The sequence below is a fragment of the Protomyctophum parallelum genome, assembly GCF_964188405.1.
Source record: "Protomyctophum parallelum genome assembly, chromosome: 8".
Lineage (NCBI taxonomy): Eukaryota > Metazoa > Chordata > Actinopteri > Myctophiformes > Myctophidae > Protomyctophum > Protomyctophum parallelum.
The window spans coordinates 11,145,758-11,164,355 of NC_139703.1; the positions used below are offsets into that span (position 1 = coordinate 11,145,758).

The 18,598-nt window shown below is 42.8% G+C and overlaps 1 protein-coding gene across 2 annotated transcripts in view; it reads left to right on the forward strand.

Moving 5' to 3' along the window:
* phf2 (PHD finger protein 2) overlaps nucleotides 1-15,060 on the forward strand; it is a 42,852-nt gene extending 27,792 nt beyond the window's left edge. Inside the window, exons 12-23 of one of the 2 annotated variants that reach the window (XM_083771264.1) lie at nucleotides 1,357-1,572; nucleotides 1,929-2,084; nucleotides 2,280-2,396; nucleotides 3,759-3,874; nucleotides 4,597-4,775; nucleotides 5,300-5,367; nucleotides 5,898-6,070; nucleotides 10,419-10,786; nucleotides 12,521-12,616; nucleotides 12,702-12,811; nucleotides 13,355-13,796; nucleotides 14,546-15,060. In XM_083771264.1, coding sequence (XP_083627390.1) covers nucleotides 1,357-1,572; nucleotides 1,929-2,084; nucleotides 2,280-2,396; nucleotides 3,759-3,874; nucleotides 4,597-4,775; nucleotides 5,300-5,367; nucleotides 5,898-6,070; nucleotides 10,419-10,786; nucleotides 12,521-12,616; nucleotides 12,702-12,811; nucleotides 13,355-13,796; nucleotides 14,546-14,634 — 2,130 coding nt within the window. In that variant the 3' untranslated portion in view covers nucleotides 14,635-15,060. The remainder of the gene's footprint in view (nucleotides 1-1,356; nucleotides 1,573-1,928; nucleotides 2,085-2,279; nucleotides 2,397-3,758; nucleotides 3,875-4,596; nucleotides 4,776-5,299; nucleotides 5,368-5,897; nucleotides 6,071-10,418; nucleotides 10,787-12,520; nucleotides 12,617-12,701; nucleotides 12,812-13,354; nucleotides 13,797-14,545) is intronic. The other variant, XM_083771265.1, reaches the window with a different exon arrangement.
* The last annotated feature ends 3,538 nt before the right edge of the window (nucleotides 15,061-18,598 follow it).

Here is an 18,598-nt window from a genome sequence, read left to right on the forward strand (position 1 = left end):
GTCTGTCTGTCTGTCTGTCTGTCTGTCTGTCTGTCTGTCTGTCTGTCTGTCTCTCTCTCTCTCTCTCTCCTCTCTCTCTCTCTCTCTCTCTCTCTCTCTCCTCTCTCTCTCTCTCTCTCTCTCTCTCTCTCTCTCGCTCCATTCTTTTGTGAATATTCCATTGACACGTAACTTTCAGTGTGCCCTGGAGAAACAACGTAGACAGTCAGTTTATAATTGTTGCAGCGGGATGAATGTTTATTTGAAGACCTTTTTTTGACAGGGAACTTTCTTTCTTAAAGGAGAACTGATGTTGTTGTTCACTTCGGTAGGCCTACATTGCCGATGGTTGTCATCAACAACGTCATCGTTGCTCTCGGGCAGAAACCTCTTATCTCATATTTTAACTTTTGTGTTTTTTTGGTAAATTAACGGCCTACTTGGTCACACAAAAGTATCAAAAATAACAGATCTACAAGCTCGAAACGTGCCGTGAAGCGATGCGCTTTGACCTTGTCGATCTGCTATTTTTGAATTGGAATCCTGAAAAGTAACAGTTTTGGACATATGAGGTTTCCACCCGACAGTGTCAGTGATGATATTTTATGAAGACGTCATCACTAATTTACTGTAAACACTGAACATGGACAATGTTACACCCACCCAGGGTAGTGGCTAAAACACAAGATGCGCCAAAGATTCATTGGAAGGCTAACAAAAAACGCCTGAGGTTCCTTCCTGAGGCTACTGGGAGGCTAACTGGCTCCGGAAGTTCAGAATCTTTATTGTTGTATCACTAATTGAAAAATGTCTTCTATTTTCCTGAACCAATTATTGAACGCAGGTGGCAATCATTAAACAATGGTGTTTATTCTTAAACTTGTCTACCCGGATCTCATTGACTTCAATGCATTCCATCCAAACTTCCGGCTCCAGTTTGCCTCCCAGTGCGATGAATCTGCCAGCTGGAATTGCCAGACCAATTAAGAGAGTTTCTGTCCAACTGTAGTCAGTTGTAGTTTTATTTGTAGTGGAGGTAATGTTTTCATCACAACTTCAGCAGCATTTCAGAGACACACAGAAAACTCCTGCTCAGTGCTACAGTATGATTCTATACAAATGTTACATTCATTTAAACATAATTTAAATAATGGTGAAAATGGTGGGGGGGTTTCACTTTAACAATCAATTCAGATGCCTGAAGAAGGTCTTTTGACCGAAACATTGCTTAAATAATAAAAGTGTTCATATTGCAAGTGCAGACAGTGCATTTGTTTTAATAAGTTGATCCCTGCCTACGCACCCATCTCTGAGCCGATCAGGTGTGCATACGACTTGGTTTCCTTTATCAATCACGCCGTCGTTTTTCATTTGCAGAACGCTACAAAAGAGCCATTAAAAAAAGCCATTAAGAGCGAGCCCCCCAGCGCCAAGCCGCCGGTGGAGGAGGCTCCGTCCACGCACTCTGACCCGGAGGAGCCCGTGTCCCCGGCCCACGTCCCCTCACCCTGCAGGGACAAGGAGTCTAGGAAGAAGAGCTCCAGCAAGCCCCCCAAACCCCCCAAGATGCCCAAAGCCCCCAAACCAGCCAGGGTATATCCTATGGTTTGAAATATACAGAATGTTATTTTGATGGCATGTCTCACAAGAGACAGTGGTACATTGTTTCCCATGTATCCTATAGTTTCAAATACACAGAATGTTATTTTGATAGCATGTTATTTAAACAGATGCAGGGCTCATTGTTTAACTGGTACCCTATAGTTCCAAATGTACATAATGCTATTTAGACAGCACGTAGTGTTTAGTCAGATACTAGAGTCATTGTTTACCTGGTATCCTATAGTTTCCTGAGGCACTACACACTGCATTCTTGGTATGTGATTATTTGTCTTGCTTATTGTTAAGTAGCTCTGGATAAGAGCATTGTAAATTGTAATTGCATTAAGGTCCCCAAGGTGAAAGAAGGAGGGAAGAAGAAAGCCAAGAAAGTGAAAGAGACGCCGGTCACTCCTCCTCCTCCCAAACCTTCCAGCTTCGCTGCTCTGGAGTCTCACGCCAAGGACATCCTGAGCAAGATGGACCAGCAGCCCAAGAAGGCAAAGGTGAGCGTATACATCATACATACAACATTTAATGTAGAGATCACTAACATATCGGTTTAACTCTCCTACCTCACAGTACAGACAGTTGTAGAATGATGTACTTAATCTAATCTAACAGCTAACATCTTCTCTTCTGTCTGCCATGCAAATGTTTGTGACTTTTTACTTATGTGACGCTCTCCTTACATCCACCAGGCTGTTAAAAATGTCCTGAGCATGTCAGAGAAAGAAGTGTCCAAGCAGAACAACGTGGACAAGTTTGAAATCAAAGAGCAGAACAAGAACAAGACGGAGGCCAAATGGAAGTACAAGGTAAAGAACGCAACGTTGCCATAGTGGGGTTGTGATATCAGGTGGCCCTGCTTCAAGCCAAACTAAACAAAACGGCACAATAATCCTTTAAAAGTTCAAATAAACTGAAGCATGGTGTCTTTTCGCGAGAGGTAGTCATGCAGTCGTGAAGGTCAGGTGCTATAAGGACTCAAACAGAAAAAAAAACGAAGGATCTTCCGAAAGCCATTTGCACACTTCACTTCAAAGCGGTCGCGGCAGATCGCGGCGCGCCCGAAAGTCGCAGGTTTAAAAGGCCTGCGGCTCATCAAAGCCGCTGCGGAGACATTTCGCCCTTGCAGAGTTTACCTAACAGAATTACACTCATATCGTCATATCCACTGCAGTGCGTCTAAGTATTTACATATGCCCTTGTCCTTTAAGGAGCTTGTTGTGTCATTACCGTTGAACGACATGGAAAGCATTTTCAGAGCAAAAGCACAACTCTCCAATGGGAGACATTAGAGGGATTCGATTTCATGGAAAATCCAATGCCAAACTGCTTTGGAATGCTTGTACTCACTCCCAAGGTTCCTGATCCAAAGTGCTCCTTCACATCAAGACAAGCATTCGCAGATGGTAGGGATTGTCTTCTATAGATACAGAGCAAGGTCACTGCCGCATGCATCTTCACGTTGGACCACAGCTGAGGCTGCCAAAGCAATCACACAGCTCTGCGTTTTTACTTTCTTTTTAACATGGAGTAGAGCATTGAGGCCTGCCAGGGTGGTGGACCGTAACGTAACCAATTAAGACATATATCACATATAGTGAAAATATAGAAGATCTACATGCTCACAGAATGTCTTTGTCAGAGCAACTGTCACTTTAGTTGAGTACTATTTGACCAAGAGTATCTATACTTTGAGTTTAGAGTACTTTGTCCACCACTGGGCCTGGATGTAAACATTGTTAAAACATGATTCTACGTTAAGTAATGATGACACAATGTCACAATTACTAAATTAACCTTCCAATGGCATCCTGCCAATATAGCAGATCTACAATTGTGTCATGACATGTGGTGAGCTTGTAGGTCGGCTATTTCCCTCAACAATATTATGTGGATGGCGAAAACAGGAGGAGGCCTAGTATAAAGACCTGGGGGACTCCGGTCGATTAAGTGTATAGGGTTTAAGTGGTTAAAATGAATCAAGAGTTAAGTGAGTAGGCGTAATATTAACAGTAGCACTTGCATGTTCTGATTTGTCTTGATTCCATTTGGCAGTTGGTGATGTTCCCTCACGGTAATATTGTGGTTTGGTAGAACCGGTTTAGATTTAGATTAATCCCTTCTTTATGTCACTATTGTTTTTCACCAAAGTGTCTTTTTCATTTTTACAGAATAGCAAACCAGATTCCCTGCTGAAGATGGAAGAGGAATGCAAATTTGACAGAACGCCGCTCCTGGGCAGTAAAGACAAGTTCAGCTTTACAATGTCTCACAAGAAAATGCTGGGGTATGTATGTATGTGTGTGTGTGTGTGTGTGTGTGTGTGTGTGTGTGTGTGTGTGTGTGTGTGACTGTGTGTGTGTGTGTGTGTGTGTGTGTGTGTGTGTGTGTGTGTGTGTGTGTGTGTATGTATGTATGTATGTACGTACACTCGTACAGTATGTATGTATGTACTGTATATGTTATGTAATGTATATGTTGCCAGGCGGAAACCTTGTATGTCCAAAACGGTTACTTTTAAGGAAATGGAAAATAAAGTTATTATTTAGTCACAAGCTCTTCTTACCCCCCACAATTATAATAACAAAATACATTTGCAAAAAATTGCTGCAAGGCTACAATGCACCGCAATGCAACTTGTTGTGAGCTTTTATACCAGCTACCTTTATGTGACAAATTCATGAAAAAACATAAACGTAAAAAGATATACAAGGTATATACAAGGAGATACAATGTTTCTGCCTGACAGTGACGATATTAATTGCCACATAAAGTCTCCCCCCTCCAGAAGGGAGCATGTTAACCTTGTCCTGCGGTGTATTATGATGATCATATCGTTTGCAGCCATCAAGCGCTGCAGCCATTACGCTCGGCACAAGGCCTGCCTGCCTGCGTGCATGTGTGCGTGCATGCACGCGTGCGTGCGCGCGTGCGTGCGTGTGTGCGTACGTGCGTGCGTGCGTCCAGTACCAGCCCCTCTTATTGTGTTTTGTGGTTCTCCCACACCAGCTCAAAGGCACTGAAACCACAGACCAACTCCAGTGTTTTTGGATCGTTACAAAACATCAAAGAGGACAAAGCCAAGCCAGTGAGAGACGAGTACGAGTACGTCTCGGACGAGGGCGAGCTGAAGATCGACGAGTTCCCCATCCGCAGGAAAAAGAACGCCGTAAAGCGAGACCTGTCCTGTGAGTACTGCAGCACTTAAGCAACATTACACGGGTATCTGCTTACCGTGAGACTTGGATGACAATGATGCGGTCAGCCATGCGGTGCAACCATCACTGAAGTGCCGATAATCACGGCAAAACCACCCTCGAGTTTAATATATAATTGTGATTATACAGTACAACAGTTCAATAGGCCTACATAAAAACATATTCATTTTTTGGGGTATTTCGCTCTCATTCTCATTCTCATTCTTATATATTTGATACATTATATTGTGTTGTCCTTGCTTACTGTAAATTGCTCTGGATTAAGAGCGTCTGCTAGATGCCTCAATTGTATATTGTAAATTGTATTATTTATAGGAAAATATATGGGGTCTGGCAAAAGCTAGACAGACTACTTTGCCCAGACTGAACACACAGAGAAAAAAACCTGTCTAATAACGTCCTATGCAAACCGCTACTCTGGCGACTTAGCCGGCTTCTGCTCTGAAAGAATTCCAGCTCTGAGGCATTAAGACCTTTTCTTTATCGTCCTGCAGTTTTGTCTAACATCAGAGAACCCATACAGCCAGCAAAGAAACCAAAGCTACAACCACCAGTTACTAAGGTACTGTATGTGCACAGACACGCACGCACGCACACGCACACGTACACACACACACACACACACACACACACACACACACACACACACACACACACACACACACGCAGCTCCATGCGTTGATTCAAAGAGGAGTGAAGCTGAGGAGATTGTGCCAAGGATCACCACAAACTGATGATGGTGAAATAGCAGCGGTATAAATGGTGGATCAGAGCTCCACCAGATGCACCAGTGTTTACTAAGCGGGAGGTTACGGCAGGCCAGATAACAACCATGCTCTGTTTCAGGCAGTCTTTTTTTAAACTCACTCTTTTGGGCCAAGCCGGTGTCGTGGTAACGGCTAGTCAATGTGATCAGTGACAGAGCAATGCAAATGCAGGAAAACATTAACGACATTCAAGGCGGAGAGAAATATGGGCTACACATGTCACACAAAATGTGCATTTGGATGCAATACTTGTCCTTTGTTCTTGGTGGATATTATGGGTATTTATCTGTTGTTTTTCTCCCCCGAACCCCCTCCAAAAAAACAGAGTGTCGACTCCTCAGATGAAGAATCTCTCCATATAGACACCGAGGCCAAGCCAGAGGTCACCGTCAAAGGTCGAAATTCAAAGGTCAAGAAAAAGGCCGGCAACGCGGCCGGGATTCTTGACCTGTTGCAGGCCAGCAAGCAAGTGGGCGGGGTCGACTACAGTGCCAACAGGTACTGTATAACCTCACCTCAACGTCACCAGTTCCATTACATAAAGTTACACTTATAATCCCATAATAATAAGGCAGTGCTATACATCTTAGCACTAATCAGTGGTTCTCGGTCTTTGTTTGAGCTCTGGACTAGTAGCATATCTCATACAGTCTAGAAGCGCTCTTCCCGGGTCCAAAATGACAGACCCAAATCCTAATTGCAGCCATGAGATTCATTCAGAGATCTTTGTTCATTTGTTCTGAGATATTACAGAACCGACCCCAACACTGGTGGGCATTATAATATGGACAAACCTGACAGTTACAATTGCTGGGAAAAATGCCGTTCTATGCCAGTTATAGGCTACTCCATAATGGAATCTAGCAACTACGACTTGGCCTACAATAATAGACAATTACATTTAGATTGCATGTTTTCACCTCGCTGAAGAAGGAATCCATGATCGCACACGCTGTGCGCAGCTTTGATCCCATGGAGGTGTACTTTGATGCATACTGACACTCAGCTGTCAGCCTGGCACGCATGCACAGCTTGGCTTTTTGCCTCCCGAGTACATTTTGCAATACATATGATTCTAGTTCAGCCTAATCATCACACAGCACTTCATGCCTTTCTGTCCTGATCAGCACTGAGTTCTTCTCTGAGTAAATGGTTGAACTACTCGTTTAAAGCCAGATTTTAACTTAGCCCATCAGTGTCCCACAATATATATCAAGATCTTAACAGTCAATCTCTCATTTCATGCTTATTTCCTACATTATGACTATTGCAGTACATGCATGAAAGAGTACAATATATAATTTGAAAACATTTCCCCATGGAACACTGTAATTATGCCATGGAGTGGAGTCTGGACCACTTGTGGTCCAGGACACCACTGGGTGAGAAACAGTGAAATATTCACATGGACTGACTCAGCCCACTGTGCCACCAGCTACCTCATTCAGTCATTCATTTCGCTCTTCGTTCTTAATGGACAGAGCCACTGACAGGCAAATGGCCGCCTCAGTGACAGATCTGATCGGAGGCCCTATACTTCCGATCTCTCTAGGCCGAGAAAATCGTCTGCATTTGTTTAATCTGCCATAAATTTGTCAAGCATGGCGGTGGCCTGGCTCAAGCCCCCTCCCCCCCCCCCCCCCCCCCCCTGTGTCCCACTGTTTGCTGTTGTTTTCCACTCTTGATGGTCCACTTCCACCACAGTGAAAGCTACAAATGAGCGACGAAGGGCCGAAGCAAAACACAGCCGAAATGTGTTATTTTCTTCAATCCCCAACCCGCCCCCCCTGCGCCTTGAAAGCGGACGCATGACACAGCGATGACAGGTCACCAAATGACCAGGGATCATTATGGTCGTGCTTAAAGGAGCCTTTGTTACAGCTCACTGCGTAGTGCATAATGGCTTTAATAGCTGCTAATCTGGACAGTCTGAATTAGCGTTTAAAACTGCTCCTATAAACGGCAAGTAGTCCATGGAGAATATTTATATATAGATATTACACACACTTTTTCTTTGGGCTAAATTAACACTTGGCTAAAAGCGGTGCAGTAGGCTAAGTGATATTCTTTGTCAAAGTAAGCGTTAAATAGCTCTACCTTACCTGTATATTCTCATACCAATTGCTATAGTATAGACTGGGTCTTCCCGTCTCTCCAGCTATCTTTTAATTTTCATCCAATCGTACAAGATACAGTATAAACAAATAAAATAGGAAGTGATGACACAAACAAATGAGCAGACACAATTTAAACACAAGAGTGGAACACAAGATGATACATTATCTTGGTGTGGTGTTCTCTCTCCTGATTGGATGAAGCATGTAATGTAACAGAACACTTGTTTATTAAAGAGCTGGAGAGACATGGACTGAACTGGTGTTACTGAACAAACATTCTATAGCAAAGATTACTATCAGAATATAGAAAGGAAAGGAAAGGTACTATGTTTACCCAGGGTAACTGGACTAAGCTCAAGAACGTAAGTTATGTCTATAACTATGGATCTATGAGACCGAACGATGACCGTCACTACGGTCATAACAACGAATGATGCCCTCATCTCCTCTTCTTCGAGACCAAATATCAAAAATGTCATGCCCACATGACCCGTAGGAGGCGGTCTCACCGTATAAGTTATGTCCGGTGCGGCCGGCTCCGCCTCCAGCCTCGAACGCCTCATAACGTTCCGAGCGACAGGAGATAGTGACGGTCATCGTTCGGTCTCATAGATCCATAGTTATAGACATAACTTACGATCTATATCGACCTCACTCTGACCGTCACTACGGTCATAACAACGGATGACTTATACCAACCGGGTCGCGAGGAACGGGGTACTCAGCACCATCACCATCTCGCTGGGCAGACTACTAGCGAAAACCAAGCAGTCAGCATTAACAGTATAGATCTCAAAGATATGATACCATCTTACCTACCGTAGGTCTCATGAGGCGAGAGAGGCAAAGAGGCGGAGCCGGTCGCACCGGACATAACTTATACGGTGAGACCGCCTCCTACGGGTCATGTGGGCATGACATTTTTGATATTTGGTCTCGAAGAAGAGGAGATGAGGGCATCATTCGTTGTTATGACCGTAGTGACAGTCAGAGTTAGCCTGGTTAATAAACCAGACCGAATCAGCCGTTGGCAAAAATAAATTGCCTGCCGGCGGATTACGGTCTGGAGAGGCTCAATTGTACGCCCATTTCCTACACCAGAGAAATGAGGCGGCCAATCGGGACACGGTATGCAATATGGGCGGGCTTTGGTACAGTGACTTTCAATGCTTGAGACCTTTGACTGACAGTAGCTCTGACCAATTGCGTCAAAGAGAAAATGTTTCAACCCGCTCCCCTGGAAATGAAATCCAAGCTGACTAGACTAATATCCCGCGGTCCGTGCGATATTAGTCTGGTTTATTAACCAGGCTAGGTCAGAGTGAGGTCGATATAGATCTTGTTTACAGCCAGGCCCTGGCTGTAAACAGAGCTTTTTAACCATACAATTGGTGTTGTCATTTATACCACCTTTTAAGAATTTAAGATGCCAAAAGTCAGTGCATCGCATCTACAAGGAAATATAACAAAAAACAACACAAAACACCCTGAATTCTCTCTCTCTCTCTGTTGTGTTCATTACCGTCAGTGGTGGAAGTTTTTGGACTTAAATGAAAGTAGAAATTTCACAAGTTACAAGTACGAGTAATTCAGTAATTCATTCAGTCTGACATAAGTCAAAGTACAAAAGTATTAGCATCATAATATACATAAAAGCAGTCTACTCATTATGCAGTAGGCCTATGCCAATTTCAGAAACATCTGCATCATGTTATACTGGACTATATTTGTTGACCACTTAAGTTCTATTTTACACTTTGGCTATTCTAAAACAGCCGATCCACAAGCTCACAGAGCGTCACAATTAAATGCATTGCCGCTGTGAGCTTTATATTTATCGAGCAACTAAAGCTGTCAAATAAATATAATGGAGTAAAAAGTACAACACTGTGTGCTGTATCCATAAATAGAAACAGAAGTAACTTAAAACTGAGCACTTAGAAATTGTACTTTAGTGCAGTACTTGAGTAAATGTACTTTTTAGTAGTTTACACCACTGGTTCTCAATGTCAGGTCCAGGGACCACCAGGGGTCCAAATGGACCCTAACAGGTCCGTAACAGGTCTGTAACTCTGGTATGTATACTGTCTCAGAGTTTAAGGTAGGTTAAGTGACATTGTTTGGTTAAAACAAAAGTTTTTTGTTATAAGGTACAAAGCACTATATTCTGATAGTAATCATTGTTATCTGTCTCTCCACCTCTTTAATAAACAGAAAATACATGTTCAAGTAGGTGACACAATCTCAGCCAATTAGGAGACAGAGGAGAGAGTACCCATTTATCAGCTTAATTTGTGTAGTGTTCACCGTCCAATTTTGTAAGCTCACTTCTTGTAGAATTGGTATCCTGACTTGAAAAAGCACTTTCTGTGTGGAATAAAGAGCTGGAGAGACATGGAGACTCCTGTTACTGAACAAACACTCTACTGTATGTCAATGAGTACTATCAGAATATAGAGCTATTTCACACTTATTTTAACCAAATAATATCACTTAACCTACCTTTAAATGAACACGGCAGATTTTACAGTGTAAATCAGGGTCCCAGAGCTGACCCACCTGTACACACTCGGAGTTACAGACCCTGTAGGTTCCATTAGGACGCCCGGCAGGTATAGTGCTCGGACCAGGCGTTTGGTTGAGAAGCAGTGCTTTATAACACCAGAGGTTGCAGGTGCGTGTAATGTCTTGTGTGTTGTGTGTTATCTTCTTTATTGACGTACTTACAGTCAGCCACCTGCATCCCCCAGCACACAGGAGGCCATCCAGGGCATGCTGTCCATGGCCAACCTGGCCTCACAGGACAGCCTGCAGCCGCCGTCCTGGAGCAACAGCCAGTCCAAGGGCAACGGCCAGTCCAAGAGCAACAGCCAATCCAAGAACAGCCAGTCCAAGAGCAACAGCCAATCCAAGAGCAACTCGCATGGCGGGGGCGCGCAGGGAGGCAAGAAAGGAGGAGGAGGAGGAGGGGGCACCAACAGCAAGCGGCCCACCAAACGCCTCCCGAAGAAGCCGCGCAAGAGCAGCAGCATGGACAGCGCAGACTTCGACGATGACCAGGACCACATGGACGCCTGCTTCAAGGACTCTGACTATGGTGACATGTCACACTGACTAGATACTAAATACAGTCAACCCATTATAAGACCTGAGGTCCAGTCTACCTATGCCTTCTACATCACTAGTTATTGCACTTTCACGATAAACAACTAAAACTAAAAATAGCGGACACAAGCTGTGAGTTTGTATATCTTCTATTTCTTTCACTGACGAGCTGGATTAGACACAAAAAAAAGCTTGTTTCCATTGTGGTCCGCTATGAGACAATACAACACACAAAACAAACGATACAGTGATAACATCCATAAAACACAAATAATTATACAGTTTAGTATAACCCCGGCTTCTGCTAATTATGTGTTATTAAGGAGAAAATATGACAAAGCAGCAGTGGAACGGACAGAGACATTTTCTTTTCTTTTCTTTTCTTTGATTTGAGGAAAATGATTATCTGCCATGTCTCTCTCTCTCTCTCTTTCTCTCTCTCAGCACTGCTGTTAACAGGTGTTGTTAAAAACAGCGTGACCTTGGCTAGTATCAACATGTGGGTCCTTTAATACTAAATGTGGCTTCAGGAAGTTTTCATTAGCAGTAGATGATCGGCCGCGCTGTTTACTTTGTGTGCGTTCCTTTCCAGATACACTCTTTAGTGTTGCTCCAATTTGCTAAATTTCTTTCCCCCCGCGCAACTTCCTCCATGTGAAGCCCGTCCAAAAACAACATGGCTGACCCTCCCCGCTTGTTAATAAGCCATTAACATGAGCTCACGATGGCTTTCTCCGCTACATGCTTTCTCTACTGATTTTCTAATTAGTCATTAGTTAACACGAACGTTCCCCCGCGCTCTCATACCACCCCCACCCCACTCAACCGCCACAGTTCCTTTCTTCTCTTGTAAACAGGCCATTTTTTATCTTGATCAACCAATTATGGGGAATTCAAGTGCACATGTTTTAAACGCTGGTGTTGGGGGGGGGGGGGGGGGGGGTTGCAGAAGGCAGTGAGTGGGGCGGGCAGTCGACAGCTGTCTCACAGCTGACCTGGTGTGGGGGGGGGGGGGGTGGATGGAAGGAAACGAAGTAGGACGCATGCATGCGTCGCACATTATGAACAAAGTGTATTAAAGCAGTGACTCTCAACCTTTTTCCATTTCAAGGACCCCCAGTCTGATATGCATTATGCTGCAGATACAAAGTGACAGGCTACCATTCATTTTCAATGGAAGACACAAAGCGAGACACCCAACGTTTGTAGCTGCTACAAAAAAGTGTTGTAACCATTTTCCACTCGTATACAATATCTTTTGTGTGCCACTGTAATGTAAGGATCAAATATAGGGTGTTAATTTACGACAAAACAGAACATTTTTTAATATGGAGATGTTAGGTTTCTACCTGACAAACGACAATATTGTCCTTTATATGTTTCGCTTGCTGACCTCAACGAGCATGTTGATAAGAACTTGAACAGCGACACAGTGACAGATATGTAGCCTGTAGCTTTGTATCTTTTGTTGCTGCTGGTGTGAACGTAGCATTAGGCCAAAGACCCCCCATTTAATACCCCTGGGACCCCGATCAACACTGTAGAATCAGGTCATTTAACTCTGAGAGTGTACAAATGTAACAAATGGACCATTGGGGTTTACATTTCTACACTCTCAGAGTTACAGACGCTCAAGGGTCCATTTGTCTCCAAGGGTCTCCGGACCCAACACGTACATCACGTACATTTTGACTCAAATTCTTCACCTTCTTTTTTTCCCCTTTAGTTTACCCTTCGCTGGAGTCTGAAGAGGATAACCCCGTCTTCAAATCCAGATCGAAAAAGAGGAAAAGCTCAGACGACACTCCGTACAGCCCCACAGGTAAACAAAAACAGCCAAGAGGGTTCCTTCCTTGCTGAAAGGTTTGGCCAGAGGTTCTGACCTGTGGGTTCTTCTGTGTTGACAGCGCGCGTGGGCCCGTCGGTTCCGCGCCAGGAGAGGCCGGCCCGGGAAGGGGCCCGAGTGGCCTCCGTAGAGACCGGACTGGCGGCAGCCGCGGCCAAACTCTCCCATCAGGTGAGCCAGTGTTCATTTTGACTGCAAATTTTGATTTAGTTTGATTTAGTCATCATAGCCTTTTGAATAAGATTTCATTTAGTTTTATTCATATGTTAGTCATCGGAAAGGTTTTAGCGGTGCCTCGTCTTGACGTCTTCGGTAACCTGTGCATCATTAAATAAAACTCGGCTAATCGTCTGTGGTGTCCAACCAGTTATTATGTCTATATCAGTAGTAATTTATCTTTAATTTACCCAACAAACAGTAAAGGTAGTTACGGTAGTTACTTTACACCACTGCTGAACAATCACCTCTCCCTCGAGTCCTTCGGCTCCTCTGCGACGCACGCGTGCAGTTAGAAGTTGATCTGTCAGACGGTTCCTGAGATACGTGAAATACAGCCACGCGCTCACGTGACAAACACACAAACAGACAGATTTGGTGCATTTACAGGATCACGGAAATCATAAAAGCAGAACACACAATAATGGATGTTTTTTTTAGTAGCAGGTCGCATAATATGTATATCTTATTTAAAAAAAAATATATATATATATATAGGAGGAGCAGCAGAAAAGCAAGAAGAAGAAGAAGAGCACCAAAAAGAAGGCTCCTCCGGTGCATGCGGAGGACGCACCGCGGGCGGGCGGCAAGTTCAGCCAGGACAGCGGCGGCAGCTCGCCGGAGCACCACCCGCCCCATCGGCACCACCACCACCCGGACCAGCAGGACGGCAGCCATGAGTCCGACCAGGAGGAGTACCACCACCACCCCGGCACGGGCAAGTCGCCGGGGGGTCCGCAGCCCATGGCGCCGGGGGTCTTCCTGTCCAACCGGCGGCCATCCACGTCCTCCCAGAACACCAACAACAGCACCAACACCACCACTAGCAGCAGCACCACCACCAACAACAACAGCAGCAGCAGCAGCAGCAGCAGCAGTAAGAATGCCGCAGAAACGGCAGCGGCGGCCAAAGCAGACCGCGGGGCCGCCGACGCTAAAGGTGAGCTGAGGTGGAGGTGGAGGTGGAGGCAGGGGCGGTGCGGTTAGCTTGTTACAATCGTTACTGAAGCGACAGGATGTCTTAGATAGACAGATCTTAGTAGGTATTTCCCCTCAAGTGTTATATCGTCAATTACATCGTAGTGTTTTGGCAATTATTCGGGGGCCCACTTGCAATATCCTCGTGGCCCACAATTTGGTCCCGCCCCGGCACCCACAGGTTGAGAATTGCTGAGTTATAGACAGGCCTTCATTTAACAAGATAACTAAGAATAAAAAGAAGCAACATGTGAAGCAATACAGTGGTAATATAATAGTACAGTAGAACACAGTATCATAGAGTCAGTGTCAGTACAGTATTGTCCTCAGAATCTTACTTATATAGTTCTTATATAGTATCACAGCGTGGAGTATTATCAGGAAAGGGGTGTGTGCATGCGTAATTGCGTATGTGCGTGCGTATGTAAGTGCATGCGTGAGTGTGCACATTGCGCATTTTTGCGCAATATTGTTGAGCATATTGTCAGACAAAACGTCTCCATGTTACTTATTTTACTATAGCAACATTCTTCGCACAACTGACCAAAAATATTTTGTTTACAACGATTATGCCTTTTCAAAAAAGAAGAATGTGGCATCATTTCAGTTACAAGACTATTGTAACTTATGTTATGGCAGCAAAGATGAACCAGATGGAAGTCCTTATGTGTGTGTGTTTTTTTTCTCTCTCTATCCTTTGGTTCTTCACAGCAAAGCGGCTAAAGAAAGGAATGGCAACAGCCAAACAGAGACTTGGAAAGATTCTAAAGATCCATCGAAACGGAAAGCTCCTTCTGTAGCCCGCAGTAAGACTGTCGTAAGACGCAAACTCACCCATCTTTAAAAAGCCAACCATTGACAAACAAACACAAACAAACTGAAAAACAGAGGAGGGAACAAACGGAAGACAGAACGAAGAAGACGCAAAAATCATGCATTTCTTTCCTCCGAATTTCTAAGAAGAACATCACTTCAAATAGGTTTTTGCCTCTTACTTATACTTTATAACTTTCAGATATTAAAAGTGTACAGAACCTACTATAAATATTTTTTAAGAGAAACACGTCTCATTTTACTACAGCTGTCCGTTTATCAGGGGTTGCAAAAAAAAAAACAAAGAGAGAAAATATGAGAAAAAAACAAACAAAAAAACAGGAAGTTAGAAATACATTGCAGTCATTCCAAGACTTTGTGAAAGTATCCCTTGCATGTATTCAGTTGCATGTGCGCTCGGGGGTGGGGTGGGGGTGGGTCTTGGGGGGGTAGGGGTGCTTACAGGTTAACTCCTACTATATATGGATGCAGCTTATCATTGCCACTCAACCATCCGTTGATTTATGATGGAATAATTTATACTCCCGTCGCGTGACGCAGCGCGGTTCGCCAGCAAGACCCGAATCTTCGAGTGTGTTAGGTTAGACTGAAGATCAATGTCTTGTCGCCGAGAGATTACTTATAAATTACCGTATGAATATTGAGCTTTAGAACGATAGATAAGCAGGACTTGTCCCTCCATTCTGATCCACTAGTCTGTCTCATAGACCCACAGCTTTCAACCTGGTTGCCGGCCTATCTTTGGCATTGTTATTATAGGAAATGTACGCCGTAGGACATTTTTCATAAATGTTTCCCAAATAGCAAAAATGTTGAATGTACAAGCTCACAACGTGCCACGACGACGCGGACCGCTGTGAGCTTGTCGTTCTGCTATATGCTTGGTATTCGGCGTACAACAAAGTATATACTGTAGGACCTAAGTTGTTAATTCAACCTTCATCTTGTGTTATTTTTTTCTCTTTGTCACACTTTTATTTGCAAAGCACTATCAGTGATAATATTTATTTATGTTAAGGACAGCACTCCAAAACGGCACTTATGAAAACAACAGCAAAGCACAAAGGACAGACCCTTACCGGAGTACTGTCAGACCTAACAACGGATCACGCCGTTGAATCGTTTATCTTACGTCTTCTTTTTCTGTTGAGGATTAAACATTTCCACCGTACGTGCGCAGTTCCATTCAGTGTAAACCATGCTGTCGTCGAAGCAAAGCGATTTTTCATCTTTTCTTTTTACCAAACGTTATCTTATGGATGGACTGCTGAAATGGAAACATTGGTGGAAACATTTGCAGTCGTGTCATTTTTAATTGGGCCTTATTATGCAGCTGTTAACCCGTTAGCTCGTAGATGCTCCTCTCTCACTGACATGAAGGGGAAACAGTCAAGTCTGAATGGTATTTGTACGCAACACCATTGAATGACACAAGTATTAAATAAGTGGTTAATCAGACTAATCATCTTAGTCAATTATAGAAAATCAATTGAAAATATTTTACGTTGCTTCACTGATACCTTTTTTTTAATCAAAAAACATGCTTCGCCATTATTCGTCTGATCGGAATAGAAATGTATGGAGTAATTGCAAAGAAAATGATCAATTGTTTCAGCCCTATTATGGTCCCTTACAGGTCCATCTTTACTCTCCAACTACCACTCCAGATTTGACTGTGTAGGATTAGTGAATCTCCAACACTAATCGGGGAGAGGAAGTATAGTGAATTATATTAATGATGATAATGATCATTATGATCGTCATAATTATCATAATGATAAGCCTCATCCATGTCAGTTACTATGGTTACATGGGGATACTTTCTAGCTTCTCTTGCTTTCCCAGGCAACACCAGCATCATCATCATCATCATCACATACAGGATGTAGAATGTAGCTTGTACATAGCCTTTCAAATTAATACTTTTTGTATCCTTTTTTCCTTTACGACTTAATTCTACATTTGTACCAATTTTTGCTAATTATGAACAAATACATATATATATATATGGATATATAGTCATGACTTTTCCATTTTGGAGCCTTTGTTTTTTTATTAAAGATAGCAGAGTTCCGTTTTAAGCATTTTTATTTTCCTGTTAGTTTTTTTTCTCGTTGTTTTTGACCGAGGTGTTGCCTGGAAACCAACGGAAGAAATAGTACATTTATCGTCATATGGCCTTACATACACAAAGCTAACTGTATTGTGATTCCGTTCGAACAAGAGACGAAGCTTTGGGGTGGGTGGTCGGGTGGGGGGTGGGGGAGACAACAAAAGGCAAACAAAACAAAAAAACCCACAAAAAACAAAACAAAAAAAGTAACCTTAACAAAGTTTCTATGACCAGCCTCTTGTTTGAACTCTACTATCCTAAAAGGGGGTTCAAGAGTTATTTTACTAGCACCTTGTGAAGTGTTTCAGTGTCAGTGATGTAATTTATTAATGTTTGTAGCTTTTTTATACTTGTACAATTCTTAAGAGAGTTTGTTTGTTTGTTTTTTTGAATATTTCATCGACTTGTGAAAATGCCCTTATTATAGCAAACTCCACTTGTTTTGTTTTGATTTGCTTTGTGTGGGCAGGGTGTTTACTGGGCCACACTACGTTTTCACACACACTAGGACGTCCGTTTGTGTTAGTATACCATTTTTTATATTCATCCTGTCAACACCCTGTCAATGTTAATCATGGTCAACATTGAAGATGTTACATATTATTATTATTATTATTGTTATTATTATTATTATTATTATTATTGTTAATATTACTATTAAGCAGCTATGTCAAAGGTTCCATCAATCATGACATTTTTTATTTTTTCAGAAAAGTTATGTACATTTTTAACACGGTTTTAATGTGCTATACTAAAATAGCAGTGTTTTAAGTCACATAATTATGTATCGTCATGAAATCCACTTCTTCAAAATGAGATCAAACATGTCAAACAGGACATTTTTCAGGTTATTTCTTTTCTTTTCTTTGTACAAATACGTGTGATTCTTTGTGGTGGTTTATTTTTGTATGTCCAAACCTTATTAAAATGCATTTTTCACTGTGCCAGGGCAGTGAAGGAGAGCTGTTGTAGCTGTCTTCCCTTTCTGTATACTCTACAGGACGCATAGGTATTTACAACCCCTTTTTCTTATTTTGTTTTTTGACCCAAATTTATATTTTTCTGTATTTAAACGGTTCTGTTCAAGGCAACGATGACTCACTTTTCTTTTCCTTTTCTTTTCTTTTTTCTTTTTTTTGTACATGGAGAAGTGGAGATAAAACTGGGATGAAACAAAGATTATTGTTGTTCAATGATGATAATGATTGTCAGCCTTGTTTACTTTTGCAATACAGTTAATGTGCAAAACCTTATTTTGTAATGTATTCCTCTACCCGTCACTGCTTATGTGAACATTTCTGTACAACTACGCCATACTGTAGTCATCACTAAAACATTTTGTTTTTCCTGATTTACACAGTACTGTCATGCTTCTGGATAGAATTCTAACTCGACAGTGTCTAATTCAACAGTGAATGGCATTGTCCGAAAGGGATTAAAAAAAAACAGATTTTTCTCCTCAAAAAGGGGGTCGAGGCTGGGGGAGCCTCCCTGAGTGGTCAGAGTTTTTTGGGGCCCCCGGGACCTCCGATGAGGAACAGCCGAAGCTTTAGCCAAGCCGTTAATTCCACCCCAGCCAAGGTCAACACCATTACAGCCATGTTAACGTACAACCATTCTCTTCATTGATGGTTGCTGCTGTGCCCTTCCTACAGTATAGCTGCTCATTTACATTTCACATTGAAGCCTAAATTATATTCTGTAGTTCAACGTGTCGCTTGGAAATAACTGATCTACAAGCTAACAACACGTTGATGCATTGTTAACCTGTAGATCAGTTCTCGCTTTCAAACAAGGCTGCCATGATGTGGTTTCAT